Source organism: Battus philenor, unplaced genomic scaffold (genome assembly GCF_028537555.1).
Source record: "Battus philenor isolate CCGP_79_NKW_IND1 unplaced genomic scaffold, ilBatPhil1.0.hap1 SCAF_1, whole genome shotgun sequence".
Lineage (NCBI taxonomy): Eukaryota > Metazoa > Arthropoda > Insecta > Lepidoptera > Papilionidae > Battus > Battus philenor.
Genome location: NW_027181661.1, coordinates 7880972 through 7904463, shown reverse-complemented (window position 1 = coordinate 7904463; position 23492 = coordinate 7880972). Strand labels below are relative to the sequence as shown.

General features: G+C 32.2%; 1 protein-coding gene across 1 annotated transcript; it reads right to left on the bottom strand.

The window, feature by feature from the left end:
- Positions 1 to 7879: 7879 nt before the first annotated feature.
- Positions 7880 to 23415, bottom strand: LOC137924950 (pyruvate dehydrogenase phosphatase regulatory subunit, mitochondrial). The gene is made up of 16 exons (XM_068768406.1): positions 23066 to 23415; positions 20677 to 20889; positions 18810 to 18973; positions 18603 to 18736; positions 18252 to 18354; positions 17607 to 17708; positions 16405 to 16577; positions 12247 to 12439; positions 12009 to 12158; positions 11773 to 11933; positions 11091 to 11239; positions 10009 to 10306; positions 9746 to 9925; positions 9286 to 9486; positions 9102 to 9208; positions 7880 to 8605 (listed from the first exon to the last, which is right to left on the bottom strand). The coding sequence occupies exons 1-16, from the start codon at positions 23311 to 23313 to the stop codon at positions 8473 to 8475; spliced, it is 2709 nt and encodes a 902-aa protein (XP_068624507.1). The 5' UTR covers positions 23314 to 23415; the 3' UTR covers positions 7880 to 8472.
- Between the last annotated feature and the right edge of the window lie 77 nt (positions 23416 to 23492).

The window sequence follows — 23492 nt, the reverse complement described above, 5'->3', positions numbered from 1 at the left end:
AAAAGCACGAGCGCTAGCGCCGCGAGCGTCGGCACCGGACTGACAAAGCGGAATGGCCTCTGCTCTCCCCATCTCGCCGCGCGCTTTCTTAACGCGGTACAGCGGTTCTGGTAGCACTATACCATCTAATCAATTGGTGCAATTCCACTTCGATAATCATCCATATATCCGACACACTTTATTCGAATAACACGTCGTTGTTTTTCACCAAAGAAAAGCCTGAAAATAACATCTTTAGGAAACAAATCTTTTCTTCGTGTTCTTCCTTTTTTTCCTCTGAGTATCTGTATAAGTATTTCGAAACATCATAAGTACCGAATTTAGCTAGACATTAAGTCCTTAAAGTGCTCAATTCGATAAATCGGACGTTCCGCAATAATTACTTAGAGATTCTTGTTTCATTTTCTCCCGATTCTTCTGTCTGCCGTAGATGTATTGGTTAACTCAAAACATCCTAAGTACCGAATTTAACTTAGCTCGTGGAAACGCAAAATTCGATATAAAGGACGTTCTGTGGGAACCATCTACTTATCCAGCATCGTTCACTTCATACCAGGACCTTTATTATTCAAAATCAAATATAAAGGATTATTAATTGTAGGTGTAAATGCTTCAAAAGGGGTGAATATAGTTTATATATAGTATATATATAGTTTATTTGTCGACCCTTTGTAAAGTGATCAGTCTGAAATACGTCAAATTAATATAGTTATTTTTTTGTATTTAAAAAATATAAAAACTTATTTTATATCATTAAAATTGTAAGTCGTAAATAACTTCTGCAAGTACAATGTTTACAGTAAGCCATATTTAATTTTAATATATTTTGAAAACGATTAATCTTACAATATTATATTATTTAATATTCCTGAAACCATTGATTTTTGGATATAGTGGATATGTATATCACACATTTATTGACAGCAAATAAGTTATACATTCACCTCTTTAAAGTTTTTATACCTATAATCTATCACCCTGTAATGTATAATTATTAACTATGATTTACTTTATAAATGTAAGCTAATTTAAAAAAATCATTCGACTAATTTTGTGAATTGATTGTATGTAACAACAATATACATAATATTTGGAGTGCATAACAAATAAATATCATAAATTATCTATCTTTATAAATAGTAACCAGTATAAATTAAAGATAGTTATGAATTTTAACTTTTTTGCTATTTGCACTGACATTACGACAAAATTAAACATAAAACATTAAGTTCCTCGCTATTTACGCAAACGGATAAAATATTTCACAAGCTTCAACATTATTTTAACTGATATAATATCGGAGAAACAGAAACCACTAAATTAATTTAATTCTAATATATGATTGCCAGGTAAAGACAGTTTTTTTAAACAAATATTCTTTACCGTTAAATTTTAATTTTTGTTATCACTTTACATAGATTTTTTCAATGCCCCACACTACAGTTTAAAAAGTTAATCAAAAAATGTAAAAAAGGAAAGAAATTTTTCATATTACACTATAGATAATTGACGAAGTGTTGGAAAAGTGAAAATGCAGTGTTAGTTATAACATTTCAAACAATAAATTTAAAACAACTGGTATCTAAGTAGACATGAAATACGATCTATAAAATGCAATAAAATTAGTGTCCAGTGAAGTCACAGTGAAGATGATACCAAGTTCATATTCGGCCTGCGAAAGGGGCACCAGGGACACGAGATTCTGAAAAGAATAGCAAAAAAACTATGTACATTTAAGTTGCTATATTAGAAGCTCTTTCTACCACGTTAACTTGCGATGAGTTAAAATGTGAAAACTTGTTGAAACTCATAACAATGACTGATTTAACACCAAAATTAAGTCATTAAAAAAAATTGTTACTATGGAATTATTGGTACCGAATATGTTTAAATATATCGCCATTGTATCTTCCGTCTTCTGCTGAAGTGTTAGTAACCTCGAAACGTCTAAAATACCGAATTTAGCTGAGCTAATCTTTATAACCGCTCTATCCAGTAGATCAGACGTCCCGCGGAAACTCTTAATTTTAATGCCGGCTCTTGTCACAAATCTTGACCTGTTACTCCATTAATATGGAAAAGATATATTTATATGTTAAACACATAATCATTTTATCTGTGTTCATAAAAAAATCACATAGATCCAAATAAAAAAATTAAAACAAAATTTTGAAAACAGTTTTTTTTTCTAAGATATTATCATATCATAATTATAATTTGGATCCGATTGTCTTTCGCGTAAGATAAAAGCTTTAAAGTTATAACGTAAATTAATAGCAATAAAAAATTATGTTCGTTATTATTAATTTACGTTTCGACACTTAAACTTTTTAGAGCCAAATAGCTAATAATTTTGCAAGAGTGGGAAGAGTCAAGCGGAGAGATAAATATAAATAAATCATTGAAAAGTACAAATTTGCAGACAAGAGCGCAGAACACTTTCTATAAACTGATAGATAGAACGTAAATTAAAAAAAAAAAAGTTAGAGAAAAAGAACAAAATCTTCAGTAGGACACAAACTTTGTTTATTTTGTCATAATTTTAAAGCCTGTCAATATTAATTAAATTTATACTTAATCATTAATCTGACTAATTCAAAAGCTTTTTTATTACTTCGTATCTTTCCTTTAATGAATAATACACATAATTATATTTCCATATTGATAATTTAGTCGACGCATAAAAATTTAAAGTCATTATTGTTATTTGCATTATTGCGAAATAAAAAAATATATGGGTAATAAAAATCATATGAAAACATAAATTAATGTGAAAAATGCTGGCACTTTTCCGCTAGCCGAGAGTAAATCGAATAAAAAGTTATCATAAACTTTTTTTCGAGAGGTTGGCATCACGTGAATGTTCATGATATCTTCTAGGAGCAGGGCACAAGATTGTTCTAAATTACTTACTATTATTTTGCATTAAATAAATAAAACAAAATATTTTAAGTTATTTCAATTTACAGAAAAAAGAAACACCGTTAATTTTAGACATATTGTATAAAAATTTTCGTTTGCGTTCGGCGTATGGAAAAGTACCAAAATATTATAAGTCCTATTTAGGTTACATTTAAATATGCTACAATTTTCAAAATACAGTTAAAAGGACCTTCAAAGCTGCATGCAAAGTGCGTGCTGCATGCAAACTATAGCATTGCTTATAAACAGCTATTGACACTACAACATACAAAAAGAGGGCCGAAATAAATAACTGAAGCAAATCAATGTATACATGTTCATTTAAACATTATTGTAGGTTAGAAAAGAAAACGCCTTTAACTGTCATCTATTTTATAGCTAGCAAGTTTTTAATAATTTTTTTTCTGGCGAATTAATTACTGAACAAACTTTCAAGCTATGAATTAGGCAAAATGCATTAACAAACATTCATATTTATATTATATTTAAAGACAAAAGCAGTAGCCCGGAATACAAATTGAAGAAATCTACAACACAGCTGTAAAAAATATATTCATATCTATCAATTAAAAAAACATGTAGACTGAAATAGACCTGTAAAATGAAACACAGAACATACATAAAAATGTTATATAAATCACAGAATAAATCATTTTAACATTAAAGTAACCGTGAGAATAATATAATAACAATGATCTGAATAAGGAACATCAAAAAACAGCACAAGTGATCGTAAATTGACTGAAAAATTAAAAAACGGCTACACTTTTTAAAACTAGATAATTAATGTTAAAATTTAATTTTTTCGTTGTCCAAATGAAAGACGTACACGTATCATCTAAGAGAATACATTTGTAAATTAAATTTTATCTGTAAAGTATGCCATAATTATAACAAGAATAATGATTATTATTGTTGTTGTTTTTATTAATTTATCGCGGAACTAATCGTAAAAAGAACGGATGTTTTTTTTAAATGTACTCTTTTAAAAACTACTTAAAGAAAGCTTATATCAATTCATATCACATTTTTAAATATAGTGAAATGAGTGATTATATTTATATTCCATCGATTTACATAATATAGTGATGTTTATAATACGTTTAGTTATCATCAACTAAGATAAAATATGCATTGTTTATCGTTCCGAAAAAAAAAAGTTCACTGTCTGTTACCTTCAAATTGGTAAAAAGAATTTTTCGTGAATATGTTTGTACATGTTTCTTAACAAAGAAAGATACAGTTCATAGCTTTTAATTTACCTTCGTGTCTTCAATCTTCTATGTTCTACTTCTGTAGTCTTCTTTTCAGCAGAAGTTTACAGTGAACTCGAGACGTTAGACTCTGCGAATTTAGCCTTGTTATACGCCAAATTCGCAAAGGCACGCGTCCCGTGTTTACTTTATTGAATAATCTTGCTGTGATGTGGTGTATCATAATGTATAAGGAAGATTTTATCAGTTTGACAGTAGAGCGGTTTCGGTAAAACTATAATGCACTGCCTCTACCTAATTTACCTTTCATTGATCAATATTTTACTAACATGTAATAATTTGAAAACAAAAGTATAGTCGCAACACAATCATATGATCAACATGTCGATGTACATATGCAGAATAATTTTCTAATAAAACATGTTTGGAGTACAGAGCATTAATTCATAATGAAATTTATAAATTAACTTGTTATTATTCTACTGTTTTATTAGGAAATTATTCGAAAAAGATTATAATTTATCGTTACCGTTCTTACAGATATAAATGTTGTGCGTTTCAATTAAGTCGTTCTTACGAATACAATACACTTATTACACAGGAAGAACTGCTAATTATCTAATATATAATTAAGATTTAATACAAAATAATTTAGACACAAGATCAACTTAATCCATGTGGACGCGATACGAGGCGAGCTGAACAATGTTTCTGGCATATTTGTGATGAATGTCATTACGTAAAATCTTCATCGATGTGGATCCGAAAGCAGCCTCAAAACGCTCGACTAACCGAATTTAGATGTTAATCACAGCTACATTCGATAAGTAGAGCGTTCCGGGGAAGCTTATTTCACCTATATTTAAAATTAAACACTAAATCTTCAGTTTCCGCGATGTGTGTTGTAAGTAATTTTAAACAGAGTAAATATTTTCATTTTTCAATAATAATAATGAAGATTATAAACAATTTTGATGTTTATAGTTAAGCAAAAACCACGCACCGTATATGTAAATTAAGAATATACAATTTATATATAACATTAGAAAACTGACGAACAGGGACACAAAACGAAAAAATAAACTAACGAAAGCAACCGGCAGATCCAAGCGGATTGGCAAATAGCAGTGGCCAGGCTTAGCGTGCAGAACAGATGGGCACCTGCGCCTCAAGGTCATTAGTGTAGATCACAGTCCCGCAAGATGGCATGGTACCGATAACTGATGCCCATGTGCAGTCGTGAACATCCTACGGCTGAAATAATGATGATGAGGTAAACAAAAATAAGACATAAACATGTGAAGTGATATAGTTGCGTGATGTTTAGCTTGCGAAATGAAAGCCTACTGTATCCTAATGTAAACACTGTCATAATTCATGCCATAACTCCTCTGAAAAGAACTTAGCGCACTGTCCCAAAAATACGTACAAATTTAGATATGCTCTAAAGATTTACAAGTTATTTATGATTTCATTTTGAATATCTTCAACACAAATTAACTATTTAAATTCAATATTTTACACAAATAAAATATAGAAAAAAAACGAATCGTACATTTTAGGATTGACGTGTCTGCAGACAACTCGGGTAGTAAAACCCGTAACACAAGTACATAGAAATCGATTTACATATAAAAATAAAAATGATTTTCGCTTTATCTTTTCTTATATTAAAAAGAGCGAAACTTACCTGAATATTCATCTACTCTCTCTGTCTCTTGCTGTCGTGCTAACTTAGCAACTGCGTCGATTTTCTAAGCTATAAAAAATCAATGAAAGCATACCTAGTCATAAAGTAAAGTACAAACGTTCAGCACAAGCAATATAAGCTAATTATTTTAATTTACGTAAAAATTTTACAAAAAAAATTGTAATTCGATTAAAAAAACATGACATAAATAAGCTAAAAAAATTGAAATGTCGTGCACATTATAAAAAGCAAACAATTTTAAATATATCCATTGTTGTGTGCCAAAAATGTGTATCAAGTTAAAACAAATTCCAACTAAGAAACCTAAAATAATATATTAAAATGTGAATGGACTATATAATGAATCGAAAATTTTCTAGCCAGGCGTCATCAATATTCTTCTATATTACAATATTAAAATACTTAACTTTGTCTTGACAGTCAGAATTGTTTTCCAAGAAGTATTTGCTTGTACAGCACTTTTATTTTAAATTAATATAACACCTTGATTTGTACATACTAACTTCCTTAGGCAGCAGATATTTGAGAGTTACGGGTTAACGATTATTGCATACCGGACGTTATTTTTTGTTCAGTACTTTTCCCTTAGCTAGAAAAATATCGCAAAATAATATTTAGTTCATTCAATGTTTTTTTTTATATTTTGATAAAGGAAATGTTTGCCTGGGTCCATCCAATCCACTCCACTCTATTATTAATTCAAAATAAATTAGATTTTCATATTTTTTTTAAAGGTGAAAATTAAGAATTTACCTAGAACTGAGAAAGATATCTCTTTAAGAGAAATGTATATTGGCATAGAATGCAACATGCGATCTGAATAATTAAGTAGGTCATAAACAAATATCAATAAACTTTAGACCTAAAATGGTGTTTACAATAAACACGTTTGGTTTATATCTAGTGACATTTGTACCAGGCTAACGGAAAATATATACATATCAGATTACATATATATTATTTAAAGGCTTTTAAACCTCTATTTTAGTAGCTATTCTTAATTTCTACCTCCAGGACCACAGGTTTTGAGTTAACATTAGATATTTTACCGAAAGGCCGCCATTTGAATGGACACGTGTGGTCTACAAAAGCCACAGAGACGATTAAAAGACAGTTTCTTTAGATAGAGGTGTAAAAGCTTTAAAAGTGTAAATTCTTAGTATATTTGCGGTCAATTAATGTATGCTGCACCCTATTCACTAAACAATGTTATTAGAAATAATAATAAATAGTACAAAAGGCTTCGTAGAAATTCAGATTTCTAATTAATTATTGTTTACCATTTGCCTCTGTAGATTTATTAGTGCTTAAAATTATATGTCTATCGCAATCCAAAAGAAAATAAAAGGTATGTAACCAATTTTATAGGAAGCAATTATTACAGGGCGATTGAAAATATGTGTAAAATCTTTAAAACCTTTCGTTGACAAATGATCTATAGATTTATCCATTTAAAGATTGTAGATCTATTATAACCAATCACCTGTCCAATCGGAAGGTAACCATGCAGGTAGAACTTCTAGTTTTTTTTTTTTAATTGCCATCATATTTATAATAACTCCTAATGGTATTTTTCTTACCATACTTCAGTTAAATACTTTATTTGAAATATATGATAAACGCGTTGACAAATTGACATCCTTCGCGTTCAAATTTTCATTAAATAAAATAACTAGAAGACTCGATAACTGCATGCTTGGCATTAATTCCCTTGACAGTTGATTATAGTGCTACCGAGGCCGCTCTTCCGCACCATGGGAAAGCGCAGGGGGCGGGGCCGAGGTAAAACTGACGGATCAGAGCGACTGATGCTACCCTCCCGGCTCGCCGCCCGCAAACCTATGGAGCGGCACAGTAGTTTCAATAGTACTTTAATCAAGAGTAGTTTCAGTTAATAACATTTTTCCATGCTTTTGTTAGCCTAGAACATTGTCTTATAACAACTAAAAGCTCACGTGTTAATCACATCCACATTATTCAAAAACAATAAAACTATTGAAACAGGTAAATAATAAAAAAAATAAAGGCTGAATAGAGTAGTTTATTATTTGAAGAGAACTTTAACAAAAATAAAATAAAAGAGCTGAAGAATTTTAAATCCGTACATGCTTTCAATGTAAGCAACACACAACAGGTAGTTCACTTGTTGGCAACCTTGAACTTTTTTATATAGCTGTTTCTTATAACCTAATTCCCATTCTTATTCTAATCACGTTGATAATATAAGAATAATCTATCGTAAGTATATACATTCAATAAATATAATACCATAACATAAGCTTGATACACTGATTTACGTGCAACAAAAATATGTAAAAGATAACAACTACTAAATATGGAAATATTGAAAAATTTCCAACAAAATATTCAGGAAGCAATTGCGGAGCATAATGGGCAAAGTAATAAAAAATAACATCTCACGAATATTATCATAAACATCTACATGCGCGGAGTAGAATTATACATAAAGGTTATAAAAAAATACTAATTTAATACTTTACATAAAGTTGATTCGAGGATAGTTTCACAATTGTGGAAAGTAGTTCACAATGTGGTTATATATTGATTATACATTAAACATTCCTTAGCGAGTAATATATTCCAAAAATTGTACTTAAATATAAATTAAGGTTGATAATGGCGCCCAAGGAACTGCTGTGGCTCGTGCAGTCTTCTCGTCGCCTGGTACACGTCGCGTTCCTTGTCTGGGTACTTGGTCGGCAAATTTGGCGAATGAAGGTTTACTTTCGCAGCGTATCTGTAATTAATAATCAAATTAACATAATCATATTAACCATATGTCCTGCGTCGACTGCTGGATACAGGCCTCCTCTCATGGCCGTCTTTAACTACGCTGGGACTCTTGGGCAAATAAGAATTTAAAGCTCTTTTTTTTAAAGTAAAAAAAATCTCTATGATCTTTATTAAGAGGGACCTAATGGCAATAGTATATAACTGGTTCTTTGGTTACAATAACGATATTAATAATTAATTACGCTACGCTTGCCGGTCCGGTTACTCAAATTAATAATACGATTATCAAAATGCTGAACAATAAGGAATATGCACAAATATTTATTTAAAAAGATAACCTCACCCCTCGATCAACTAGATCATTGTAAATTAGAAAGTCATGTTCACAATGACAGTCGTATTAACCCATTCGAATAATACTGTCCTGTTTTTTTCTTGTAAATTTTAAAAGGGACGAATTACTTGTTTTATTTTTAATAAATAAAGAAATTGACACGTACCTTATGCCGGCGATATCTATTTCATAATGTCCACTGAGTACGTAATCGTTGGTGACTGGTTGAGGGATCCCGTCTTCGTCTAGATTTTGAACGAATCCCAGACAGACCTGCCATAAAAACTTGCATTTATTTTATGTTATTTTAAAAAATGAATGTATATGCTGTGTTTATGTTATGTTCTTACCTGCTTCTTAAAGGTATATCCGTAGCTAGTGGTTGTGGTCTGTCCACTGTAGTTACCGTCTCGGTAAATGGGTTCACCTCCCCAAGACCAGAGGTCCAGTTCGTGGTCGTGGTCTGTGAGAAGGAGCTGTACGTATTGTCGCCTTATACCCTCCTCTCGCTGACGCAGCAAAGCGTCACGTCCGATGAACGGCACGTCTTTCTGTTTAACCATTGAATTATATGTTTATGCAAGTTAGATATTTTTCTGTAAAAATTTACCTTGTGGTCCTTTTTGTACTTGGTATCCTATAAACCAACTAATCGTGTAAGAAGTATATAATAGAAATAGTTTGGGAATCTCCGGTCTAAATAAAATATTTCTTGGCCTAGTGGACACTAATAATTTCTTTTTTGATAATTTTCATTATTGTCAGGAAAAAGGTATTTAATAAAAAGTAAGTAATAAACGTAAGCCATACATCAAATTTGACTCTCCAAGTACGTCCACATTCAAGCGGCGTGGTCATGGTATCGAGGTCCTGGCCCCAAAAAGCGAAGAACTTCTCAACGCGCAGTGCACGGGACGCGTAGTAACCCACGTGAGTGATGCCGTATTTCTCGCCAACTGTCATCAGTCTATTGTACACGTGGAGGGCGAACTGCAAAAGTATATTTCTTTGTATATAAACATATATTTATAGCTAAAACAATGTTTGTTGTTAGTCAAAACAAAATAACTTACTTCATTGGGTATATAAAGCACATAACCAAGCTCGCCTGTGTGTGTTAAATTCATGGCTCTTATCCCATTCGCAAGTCCCACATCCAACTCTTTAAATGTAAAAAAGGGGAAATTCGTTGGTGAAAGGTCTGTGTCCGTCAGCTCCGACAGTAGGTTTCTTGTGAAAGGCCCCATTACGCAGATGGCAGTATACATTGACGTCACATCTGACAGCGTAACGGAACCGTTGCGGGGTAGATGTCGTTGTAGCCAAACTTTGCATCTGGTTTGTTGGATAGTTGGCGCGATCATCATATAGCTAAAATGTAAAGCAGAATTATTTTGTTGTATATATATATATATATATATATATATATATATATATATATATATATATATATATATATTATCAAGGTCACCGACATAGCTCGTCTGAAGTGGCAGTAGGCGGGGCACATCGCTCATCCAACCGATGGCCGTTGGAGCCGAAAATTTCTCGTGTGGCAACCATGAGCCAGTCGATTCCGGCCTGGTTAGGCCACTCCACTCATTAGGTGGACTGATGACAGAGTCACGGCGGGAAGTAGCTGAATGCGGGTAATGCGATACACATCATTGCGGCGTACTCTGGGGGAATGATAGCCTTGCACCGGGCTGGCATGATGATGGGTAAGTACCCGCTGCCCTCGGCCAACTTCGCTAACTTACTTAAAGCTTAAGCTTAATGTTAAGTTTTTAAGTCATGATTCCAGAGATATGGTGATAAGGCAAATCATGAACCTCGTATCTATGCATATAAGATATTTTATGCATTATCTATCAGACAGCTAGGAACGGATTTCACGAAACTCACCCAATGGGTTGTCGTGCTTTAAAACACATATTTAAAACTATAGCTCTTATAGAACTAAAACTTTGCCAGAATATTTTTTTCCACATTGAAAATTACCACGAATGGATTTTATGAAATTACAATCACAAAACGCAGTGCGGGCCATACGAAACAGTCCTGCAATAGCTAGTATATGAATGGATAATCCCTTAAAACTAGAAAGGGAACATCTTAACTATGCTATATTAAGTAAAAAAAAACTTGTACGTACTGATTGTCACTTATTCTTGCCAAGCTACAGTCGTTTTCGTAACCACCACGTTCGTTCTGCATCCCCGTATGTATAATACTTCCATTTGGCACGTCCACGTTATTAGAGCAGAGATACTGTAGTAAATCTACCACTTCGCGACCTTGTGACTGCAAATAGTATGACTATTTAGCCCACAAGCAGTGTGTTTGTGTAGAAGTATGTTTATGAAATTGGTAGCTAATATGGTGCACAAGAACTACTAAGATTATAGAAACGAGTAATTACAGAAATAGCATAATTTCAAAATTGAGTAGGCAGAACATCGTAGAAGTTTGCATATACGCATTTATACAAACAATCATACTATGTTGGAGACAAACTATTAAGTAGTGTTAGTATTGTGATACATTCACAGTAATAACACTCCGTAATATGTATGTGTGTTAGTAGTATAAAGTGAGTAATAGTACGATTATAGAGAAAGAAAAACAAGCAGAACAGGTCTAGTTAATTTAAATGAAAAACTCGGTAATTTTAATATTCTGTTGTACATCTAAATATCACATCTTTATGTAAAATAAAATCGAAGTCTTTTAAACATAAAATCAGAAGTCTAGAGTGATGAGTTTATAGATAGTGTAAGTGATTTGTTTTTTTTTATTATTGTGAGATCATCGATAGAACAAACTTAATCCAATACCTGGATATCAATTTTGGTAAACGATGAGTAATCTGCTAAACCAACGGCTTCCCTGCAGGCCCAATATTCTCGTTGAACCGTTTCGAACCAATGTGGTTTACCGAATGTTTTAGTGTAAGCAATTTTAAAAGGGCGGGGTTTTTCAGGATCCTTTTCTTTGTCTGTAAACGTTTTCGCATTTAAAGCTTTCATAACCTTAGTTTTTATAAGCTAAGTTACTTTACTTTGCGTCTTACCTACTGCCTCAAACCAAGTGGGTCTTTCGTAACCCATCACTTGGCCAAACACAGCTCCCTTGTCGCGTAAAGTCGGATATATGGGCGACAGGCGAAGATTTCGTCCCATTTCAAATTCATGGAATGGATACGGCAGACCATAATGCACGCCTGAAAAACAATTGAAACTTAAATATATGAGGACCCGCAACTAATACAGTAGCAAATTTTTAATAAATTTTAATATTATACGAAGTACCTGGCACTTCTTTCACACGGTCTCTGAGGAATCTTTTATTATTATGCAGACCAAGAAATCGGTTTATATCCAGTTCATACATGTCATACTTGGTGTACCCATCCACTATTTCGTCTACAGTAGCTTCAGCGACGCCACCTGCTGCAGATATTCCAACAGTCTTCATTCCCGCAGCAACATGGTAGTTGAACATCTAAAGACATTCAATCAAGTTACTAAATGTTCCAGAGGTCAATATTTCGATACTTGATATACGATTTAGTCGTATTATTTGCGTAAATCCGTGACTACATTAAATTATTCAAGTGTAATTTAAATTACTTATTCATTTGAGAAATCTATCTTATCAAAATTATGTAAGCTTATATAGTTTAACTTAAAACTTATATAGTTTCAACGCATCATCGCTTTATTAAAACTCTCAAATCATTTGTCAACAATGGATCAACTAAGTTAAGAATATCATTTTTTATTTATTTAGAATATAAACGCAAAACGTAGTATATTCTTTAGTGTCTCGTTTTAAAGAGCAGTAAAAATGACTACAGGATGAAACAAGTATATTACGTATTCAATAGATAAACCAAACCAAAGTATTGATTATTGAAGGTGGCGTTAGTGGTATGATTACGCGACATGGGTAACGACATCTAGCGACAAAGCGCGAAACATCATAATGTAACGCCTGACTACCTACAATGTATATGTATTATCTATGCGTAATATAAAATTAATATTTATTCACAGTTCGGGAATAAATATTTTTTTTAAATCGTCTAATGTTGAAATTAATATATTTTTTGTGTACATTCTGTCCGTCAATTGTTCCTTCATTATGGAGGAAGTAACTTCCGCGACATTCATATGATAGATTACGATGTGCTGAGATGTTTTAAGAGAAAGGAAACTTTATCTGAGTTAAGTTTTCAAGTAATGAAACCTGTAAATGTTTGTTACTCCTTCTCAATATTTGTTAAGATAAATAATATTAAGACATACTTTTAATAAATCACTCTTTTAATGCTTTTGTTTAAGCATCATTATAGTCAAAATCTCAATTAATCGTTGTCCGAGAGAGTTAACTCTTTGTCTTGATGAAGGAGGACCGTGTTCTTAAACTTTATCCAAAATAATATAGGCAAACCAATGCCAGTGTATCAACTGCTTTTAGTGTTTCCTTGTTTTAGAAAACAATTGTTGCACAAAATCTCATGGATTAAAGAACGAATCGATCATCTTTTTACCTACGCTTTTTCAGTCATTTTTGTAAGTAATGCTCTATAAGGAAACACGCTTGATTTTGGGATGAAGCCAATAAATTTAAATCAAAAAACGAATTTAATCATCTGTGTCAATATCAAATACACAATTTGAGGCTTAGAGCAAAGTTTTCGAACGCGTATATTTGCTGATAGAGAACACTCTTGTAATGAATTCAACAAATCGAAGGGCGTCCAACACGCGAATCGCTATTAAGATTTGTACGACCATGTTTGAACTGTTTAAACCAATTGTAACTAATAGTAAGAGATGGAGTATTACCTATAGCTAAGCGTAACTTTGATTTTGACTTTTTGCTGTCTGGACCGCAAAAATTCGTAAAAAAAAACATACAGCGAAAGTTTTGGCGGTTTTTAAAATTTTAAATCCATGTACGCAAAGATCTAGAGTTCTAATATCGATTTTTAAAACAGCTGGTTCTAGAAACTAAGTGTCACCGACGCATAGATAATATTAATAACTTTTAATCGAAATCGAAATGTTTTATTAATGTTGTTTGGGTTTAAATAGGAAGTCTGTAATATACTGGATGTTTAAATTGCAATTAATCAAGTCTTTAAGCTAAAATAAAAGTAATTTATTCAGTATTGAAACTTTTAATATAGTTCTTAGTGATCATTAACTTTTTAAATTTATTTTATTGTTTATTCTACGCTGCTTTGCAAAGTATTATAGTTATAGAGAAAAAGCAGGAAGAAACTTAAAAAAAAAACTTCAATTCAAAACAATATCATTTCGCGCATGGAATGATAGAAGAATCATACAATGAATGAATGATAAACAAAGAAATGAACTAATGTAAAATGAAGAATGTAAAAAAATAATAAGAATGTTATGTCCTGTCCCATTGATACGGTAGGGGAAAAAGAAAGGCCCCCAAAAGTGGGGAAAATAAAAAAAATATTCCTACCGTTTCGCAACTTTTGTACCATATTAGAGAGGAAGTTTAAGAAAAATTTATAAGGCCTGTGAAGTAAATAAATCATTGGCCGTAAAGCTCGAAACGTGATCCCTCACTTCAGGCGTCATTAGCAAGGTTACTATCGGTCTACGGGACATAGAGTGGGACATGTAGTATTTTCCTTCCATGTCGAATCAGGAATGAGGAGATCTGTATATGAACAAAAGTAGCCGACATAGAAAAACGGATTGGCAAGTTTTAGAGGCCATGCACGGAGAACAGATGGTCACTAGAACCTTAAGGTGCTAGTGTGGAAAACACTGGTAAACGCAGTGTAGAGCGTATGCCCGCAAGGTAAACATGCAACTTTGTTGATATTGTCTATACGCACGCAAGTCGCCTTCTATTTCAAATCTACAGCAGATGTCTACGTCTAGGTAGACATAGATCACCCCCAAATATGATAATGATAATGAAACTATCTTGTAACTTCCAAGACAAGAAACTTGTCTTGCAGAGGAAGATATACAAGTAACGTAAATAAAAAAGTAAGTTAATGTTAAAACATTAAAAAGTTAGAAAAGTGAAAATATCAGTTTATCCCTTTTTAAAGTGAGATCATTTAAATGTTTACGCGTCAGAATAAACAATATATCATATTTTGCACAACGGAAATTGCAAACGATATTCAGCATATAAAAACTGTTTACCCCACAGCAAGATTTAAAATTCACTTAAGGATGCGCATTTATTACAGCTGCGACTGTTTTCGTTGCAATTTCAAATATAGCTCTGAATAAATAAGATTTAATACTGACAATATGACCCTCGTAAACCTTTCTGTCAAGAAAACGAAACAAGTTCAGGTCAAGGTTGACGTTAATAAAGTCGAAATTGTTTTGAAAAACATTTACAATTTGTAACATAAAAGAAATGTGATTTTTCAACATACAGCGAAAGTTTTGGCGGTTTTTAAATTTTTAAATCCATGTACGCAAAGATCTAGAGTTCTAATATCGATTTTTAAAACAGCTGGTTCTAGAAACTAAGAGTCACTGACGCATAGATAATATTAATTATTAATAACTTTTAATCGAAATCGAATGTTTTATTAATGTTGTTTGGGTTTAAATAGGAAGTCTGTAATATACTGGATGTTTAAATTGCAATTAATCAAGTCTTTAAGCTAAAATAAAAGTAATTTATTCAGTATTGAAACTTTTAACATAGTTCTTAGTGATCATTAACTTTTTAAATTTATTTTATTGTTTATTCTGCGTTGTTTACTGCTTTGCAAAGTATTATAGTTATAGAGAAAAAGCAGGAAGAAACTTAAAAAAAAAAACTTCAATTCAAAACAATATAAATTCACGCATACACGACATCATTGCCATAAATACTTTTTATGTGATTTAATTTTTCGTTTATTGAATAATACGTCTTTTTTGTCAGTTTATTATTCATGCTTCTTGATTTCAATAAATGGTAGTTTTAATAATGGTTTTTAAAAATTGAAGACAAAAATAATATTATAGTCTAATATAATATCATAGCAAGCGCAGCCTTTTAAAAATTGCGAAAAATAAAGAAGCATAATCATTTGATTAATCCTTTATGTTACGTACACGGTTACTAAGGGCAAAGTTTGAGAGTCCCAGACAGGCGACATCAGCGCCATTTAGTTACAGAAATCAATATCCGCTTCGAATCGCGGGGTCCGGGAGAGCTGAGGCGTAATATACATATACGTATATTCGATGATATTTAATATTCCTATAGATAAACAATAATGAACAAAAAACATGTTTCTTTATTCTAATTTCAAAATCATAGACTTAAAAGAGCAGGTAATTAACAATTAATAATTGAGCAAATTATTATTTAAAACAAGAAATTAATATTTTAATTAAGTAATGACCAAATTTCCAAATGCATATGAATAAGAAATAATAAAAAAAACTTACGACGGTACTTACCTCGGTCGCCTCTCCTACTATCCACTTGCAGTCAGGAGAGAAGGCTTCAAGGCCATTACAGAGTTTGTGTAAGACCGCTTGGTTGAGACTTGGCACGCGTTTGAGCAGCTCTTGGAGGAGTACGTGGAAGTGATCCCAGTCTTCGGCCACGCACCGTTGCGACGTAGTCTCGACTTCCAAAAAAGAAAAAGAAATTATAAATCCGAATGACTTTAGGTAATCAAATCTATAAAAGCAATGTTAAATAAAACGCGAGTGCACACAAAAACAAAACAAAATATTTTATTTCACTGCATTCGCTTTGAGCTTTTTATAACTTTTATTCCAAAACACACTTTAAGTATACGCTAAAAATCCTTTAAGTGGAGTTGATAATTAATAGATCGCGATCAGCCAAAGACAAAGCATCGTATGTGAATTGACAGTAAGCAATGCGATAATATTTATGATTACTGAACACGCCGTGTAATCAGACATCGTTGAAAGTATTCTAATGAAATGATTATTCGCAAGGCGGAATAAGGAGTTCAATGTTTAAATCAATGCAACTAGTTGAACACTGGGAGTCAGGTCGAGGATGGAAATTGAACTGAGCTAGCCTAGGTCACGGATATAGTGCGCTAGCTGGATCGATCCGTTGACCTACTTCGCTCCCAGGTGCAACTCCAGGCACTATTGAGCCGTTTGCGCGGCGCTTCGCTGAATTGCACAGATTGATACCGAAACGCACGACAGATGATTCTAGTATTTTTCAAAGTACTATGAACGAACCTTTGTTCGTACAAGCACTGAATATGCATTTAAAAAATAAATAAAAATATATATTAACACAATATTGCCGTATCGCATATTAAGTCGTTATTGGTCGACTAGTGGATCACATGTAAAAAATTTTTTTATGTTCTGGCGGTAGAATGTGGGTCGCTTGTAAATATGTCTATAATAGCTCACTTTATACTTCCACAGAACTATGACAAATACATTTCTAAATAATGCAAAAAAAAAACCAAATCGAACGAGAATTGTCCAAGTTATCGCAATTAACCTGAATATCGAATTTCGCGAAATAAGCTCGTTCCGGGCATAGTCCCGCGGCACGTAACCAATAACAATAAATAAAAATCGTTAATTTGCAAGCGCATTTTGTAATAATAATTTTACATACAAATGTGGTATTGAAAAGAAAACAAAGGAATACCTACTTTCTTCTTCATATACAGGTTTGGCAATGGGTTCGAATCCACCGGCTAATATACATCCATCGCGTTCTCTTAGATAGATATATCCGTCGGGGTCTCTTATAACTAAAAACAAAACAATATTATACCTACAAGTTGAAAATAAGAAGGAATATAAATATTCGCAACATATAATAATAGTTATTAATGACAATCACATAGTCTTATAACCTCGTTTTAAAATTTTTCTTCTGTCTGTCAACTTCATGAACACAGTATGTATGTATATTATCAATACAAGTAAATTACTTATTTTTCTACACAAATTCTAAAAATGGTCTTCAAACAATTTTATCTATTCGTTGCCTATTTCTCGTTTTCAAAGTCGTCAAAGATAAACTATTATAGAATATAATACATTATTCAACCTCATAGATGATTCTGTATATTCAACAACAAGGTTCTATAATTTTTATGTCATATCAAATTATGTTGCCTGCGATGTTACTTGTTTTAAGCTGTACATGTGAATAATGGTGTTTAAAATGAACTATAAAAATTTGGTAAATATGATAAGGCTATTTCAGAGGCATGAAAATTTCTTACGAGCTTAACACTTAAATAAAAGAAATTTAAGGCAAATCGTAGAACTTATACATATAAACCTACCCGGCGTCATGGGATCCAGGTTGTCGATACGTTTTGTATGCAAGTAGTAATGTTCGCAGGGTAACAAAGGGACCTTTACTTGAGGCTTAGCTAATTGTCCCACCTAAAAAATTAATCAAAATAAAAAAAAGGGAAGCTAATGGGTAATTTTAATAAACGTATGTATTTCATCATTTCCCTACAACTTTGAAAGCACAAATAAGTACTTTTTTACTTTTCTGTGTTTCTTTAAAAAATTGAGAAAGAAGCACTATTCTATCTAGAGGCGCTACTGTATCTTGATTTTCGTTTCCAAAAATCGATAAACAATGAAGAGATAAAACGTATTCGGTGCTGTATCTTAACATTTACCTGCCTCGCCCAGAATCCCGCACAATTAACGAAATATTCGCACTCAATAGCTCCATGGCTGGTTTCCACACCGCATACTTTGTTATCTTTCGACAATACTGATGTAACCGCACAATCTTCCATTACACCCACGCCTGCACAGAGTATATATTGTAAAAATCATAATTTTGTTCATAATTTTTGTATATAAATCCATTTCGAACTTGCCATTATCCACGGCTTCTCGCATTAGAGACATGCAAAATAGGTATGGGTCGCCAACACCATCTCCAGGTATCCATAGTCCTCCAAGAATATCTTCCACGTTGAGCAATGGGCAAATCTCCTGACATCGTCTCGGTGTTACGAGTTCGCATGGGATTCCCCAAGAACTATGTAAAAAAAAAGCTGTCTTATGCACAAATAAATCGTAAATTCAAGAGATTTTCTTTTAGGCTCGAATGTTTTTTATACGCAGAATCTTACACAGACTAATACTGGAAGATATTTTTAAATTTATCAGAATATCAAATCAGCGTCAATTTTTGTGAAATTTTAGAAGGTTATTAATTTCAAAGCACCTTTGGTGATTATTTTAACTCACAAGCTCGTCTCGCGAGGCAGCGCGTAGAGAGTACTGCAAGAGAGCTTGCAATAAGTTGCCTAGCAGCGAGACGCATGTCCGTCGCCCACCCCGATCGATACGTTCCAGACAGTTCCGTCGAATCACGTAGATGCATCTACAGGCTTATCTATTACGTCGGACATATTGAACGTCGCATAACCTTTCATGTCATAAATTGTTAAAGATTCTTATACAATATGTACATAAACAAATATTTATTATACTTTCGAATATTTCATTAGATAAGTGCCTTCGAAAATTCGTAACATTATGTACATTTAAATTTGTATTTATACATAATATTATCGGTCCACATTTACCTGTTGGGTTCAAAATGTTGATTAAATCGAGAAAAACGTGGCAAAAAACTGGATAGTAAATCTTTTAACGCCGATATTACAAGTCTTTACCGTGTTATAGTTTTAGAAGCACATGGCTTTGCTTCGCGTATATAAATAAAATGCTTCAGTAATATCATTATACAAATAATATGATGGAACCATTCATTTAATTCAATAATATCTATAAGCACCGCCATAATGTTATATATATGTTATGTACATGTACATGAATATTAAGTATTTTAAATTATTTTGTCCCACCAGATAAAATACTTAAAATACTATAAACATAGGATAAAGATATAATATTCAACAATTGTCTATTATTATAGGATTACAACGAATAGCTTCTTCGAAAGTAAATAGTTAAATCGATGGAGTCTTAATATGAATAAAACTCTGGGTTTGCTTAAGGCGTGAAGTCTTGGACGAAACGTTACCGTCGTTACCTTATATAAGGTCAGTAGCGTAAAAGAATTTTTATATTCTTATGTTCACGATATATTGCTTTCCGTTGAGTTGCCTTACAGGTCTCGTCGTAAACATTATCCTGAACATGGTTTTTACTAGGAATCACTCGATACTTTCTGCTCTCCATTAAAATCCCACAATTCAAAGACGATCAGATTTGGTAAGAAATCTGATGAAAGACGCGTTATAAAATATTTTCAGGTCACAAAAATATGTCAATAGTTGCGATAACGATCTTCTTTTATGGTAAATTGCTCTTAACATCAGTTTCTAGAAAATTAAAAATAAAAAATACTGAAACTAAAATTAAAAATATTGAATGATTTTTGTGTGTAGAGTATTGGTCACTATTTGCCAGTGACTTGGTGACGTCATCAGAAAACGATTACCTTGAGATGAAGCGTGGAAGTGTAGTTGATTTCAATTTACCCTCATGTACGCCTCATACAATTACATTACTACAATAAAGTATATGCTGATGCAAGTACACAGTATGTAAAAGCATGGGGTGCACGTTTGGGAAACATTGCACAGCTGTAGTGTCTGCTATTGGAAAAAAAACATTTGTAATATGTTCCAAAAAAAAAAAACTGCAGACATTGTTTATTTTTATAAAATCAGTTATAAACATATGTAAGTCTTTTATTTGTATACATACACTGACTGACTCTTCATTCTTCTGTAAACAGTCATCCTGTCCCTGGTTCTTGCCAGCAGCAGGGAACCACATTGTTTCCAACCAGTAGGCCTGCCACATACCTCTAAATCTTTTAGAAGCTGAATTGATGATTGAGCAAGCTTTACTTGAGCCAGGGATGGTTTAAAAGCACCGACAAGCCCCGAGGCATGCCATCGGCTACCTGCACCTATCCTGTACATAACAATATATATAATTTATTAAGTTACCATAATAAGTAAAAAAACTAAGCAGTCACGTTTTTCATTCAAGAGTCAGTAATTAAATTTTAGCTAAATTATTAATCAGTTAAACATTTATATATATATATATAAAAAAAAACAATTAAAAACTGAATAACAATAAAGAATCCAAATAACTGCCTATAAATATTTTCTTTCTCTTCTGGGTAATGGATGGCAGGTCTATGGGAGCAAATTCTGAGCCAGGTGTAACCCCAAAAGTCCAAAGGCCTTGTTCACAAATGTTAACATTTTTAAGTAATTTTCGAACTATATTCATAGTTAACTTTTGATCTAATATCATTATAGGCCAGTATCCAACTATTATAATTCATGGTAAAGCATACTAAGCTATTTAATCTGCAGTAAACTTTATAGAGCTATTATTAACTTTATGTTGTGCCTCACTCATCTGTTATATTTTTTTTTCTTAAAGGGCCATATATATTATTTACACAAAATATGTGAAAATTTAATATTTAGGTGCCATTTTTAGCTTTCTTGTAGGTAGTGACATTATGCTGTTGCTGCAGAAATGTTGGCAATTTTGATCAACAGAATTTGATAAGTAGGGAATCCATTCTTGACTTTAGCTTGTCATTGCCTAAATAATACTCAAGAGACCAAAACAGATGGAAATATGTAGGTGCAAGGTTAGCTTGTTTGCTATATGGTGGATTCATTATCACAACTTTTGCTAAGTGGCTAAAGATGTGTGTGGTCTACAACTATTATGGTGGAATTTATATACTCCTTCATAGGCAACTCCAACTGTGTACATCTTTTCAATTACAAAAAAAATTCTTCATACTTGAATTACCAGCTAATAAATTCTAAATTTCTCAAACAAAAACTATAAAAAAATTGTACTGTTACAATGCAGCTTGGGAAATGATTATTCCAACTTACTCTAAATGTAATAAGAACAATTGCTAGTGTGTATGTGACCACTAAAACTAATCAACTGAATTTGTAAAGTTAGTAGTTGTAAAGTTTTAAAGTTTAGAGCCAACATAAAAGAATTATCTTATTATATGGTCTGGTCTGGTTTGATGTCTGTTATGTAACATCTAATAGAAAAAATGGAACACAACAAAAAGTCCAAAAATACTATTGCCATATAAGACAAATTGATGATGTGAAAATGATGCTAAAAAAATTTACAAGAATCATTTTAAAACCTTGAAGTAACTGTAATGTAATAGCTGGGATTCCGGGCAAGCAAAACCAACCAGCTATTAGTTATTTTGTAGTCTAAGGTCTTTGTTAGCCATTTTTATTCATTATTAAACAGTTTCTAATTAGCAAAGTATGATTGGTAACATGATTTATTATTTCTATTAATTATACTTCATGAACAATCTGTTTAGCTGCATCTCATTTCATGGAGAAAAATATATTATTATTACTAATGTTGATTATAGTTTGTTCACATTAACAATGTAGTTAATAAGAATCAAACAAAAGTATACAACAAGCACTGCAGATTAGCAAGTTGAAGTTGCATAAGGCAGGCTATGTACTAGCATGCAAAACAGATGGCCATTGAGCCTAAGGTTCTGGAGTGAAGACCACTGCATATCTAGTTAAGGTTTTTGGTAGACATGCTTGGAAGCTGCTTCCTACTGATCCTATAAAAAATTCATGAGGATAGCTCAGGATTTTTCTATAAGCTCAAATTAGAAATGAGGAGATCCACAGACAAAAGAAAGTAATCAACATTAACCAGCATATTGCAAACTAGAATTGGCTGTGGGCAAGTCATCTAATGTGAAAAATGACAAAAAGTGACAAAGTGCGTTTTCAATACAAAAAAACTATAATTACTATAATGTCAAAATATGGTGAAAAAATCAATACATAATAAGAGCATCCATTAAACTAACTGTATTATTTCATGTAAGTATGTATCTGTAAATTCACCAATATATAAGACGTTATCAAAATCCTGTCAGTAGTACTTTGAGGTAAACATGAAAATTAATTGATTAAAAAAATTAAATTTATACCCCTTTTTGGTTAATTTGACCTAAAATGCTAATAAGAATACTTCTCATGTCGGAATCATTTTGTACTTATATTAACATATCTACAAATACTTTGTAATAATTTAAAAATAAATTTCTTACTTTTCTTTTTCTACGAGTATAGTCTTGTCCCCCCAACCTCGTCGGGCCAGATGGTAGGCGACCGCAGCACCCATTACTCCACCACCACATATCACAACCTTAGCCTTTTTCGGTAATGTAGATAAACAACCACTCAACGAATCTTGGAAATCTAAATTATTTAAACTAGAGGACGACCTAGCAACTATTTGAATTTTATTTGACACCGTATATCCTTTAACATTAAACCAAAGCCGAGTGCCGAGCATCGTAATACGTTACTGCGCATATACAATGCGCTTCTTGCCCTGAAACAACATCAATAAAATCGGTACCCTGTAAAAAGATATTATACTACTATTGAATGTAGATGTTTTATTTAGATTTCAATGACAATACGGTCAATGTTGTAACATTAAAAAATTCAAGCAAAAGAAATATGATTTAA

Excerpts from the sequence above, each read along its gene's own strand:
- LOC137924950 (XM_068768406.1), bottom strand. The coding sequence starts at position 23,313 with ATGCTCGGCACTCGGCTTTGGTTTAATGTTAAAGGATATACGGTGTCA. Across the intron at positions 20,890-23,065 it reads ATACTCGTAGAAAAAGAAAA|GATAGGTGCAGGTAGCCGAT; the intron begins GTAAGAAATTTA and ends TGTTATGTACAG. Across the intron at positions 18,355-18,602 it reads CGGGATTCTGGGCGAGGCAG|GTGGGACAATTAGCTAAGCC; the intron begins GTAAATGTTAAG and ends TTAATTTTTTAG.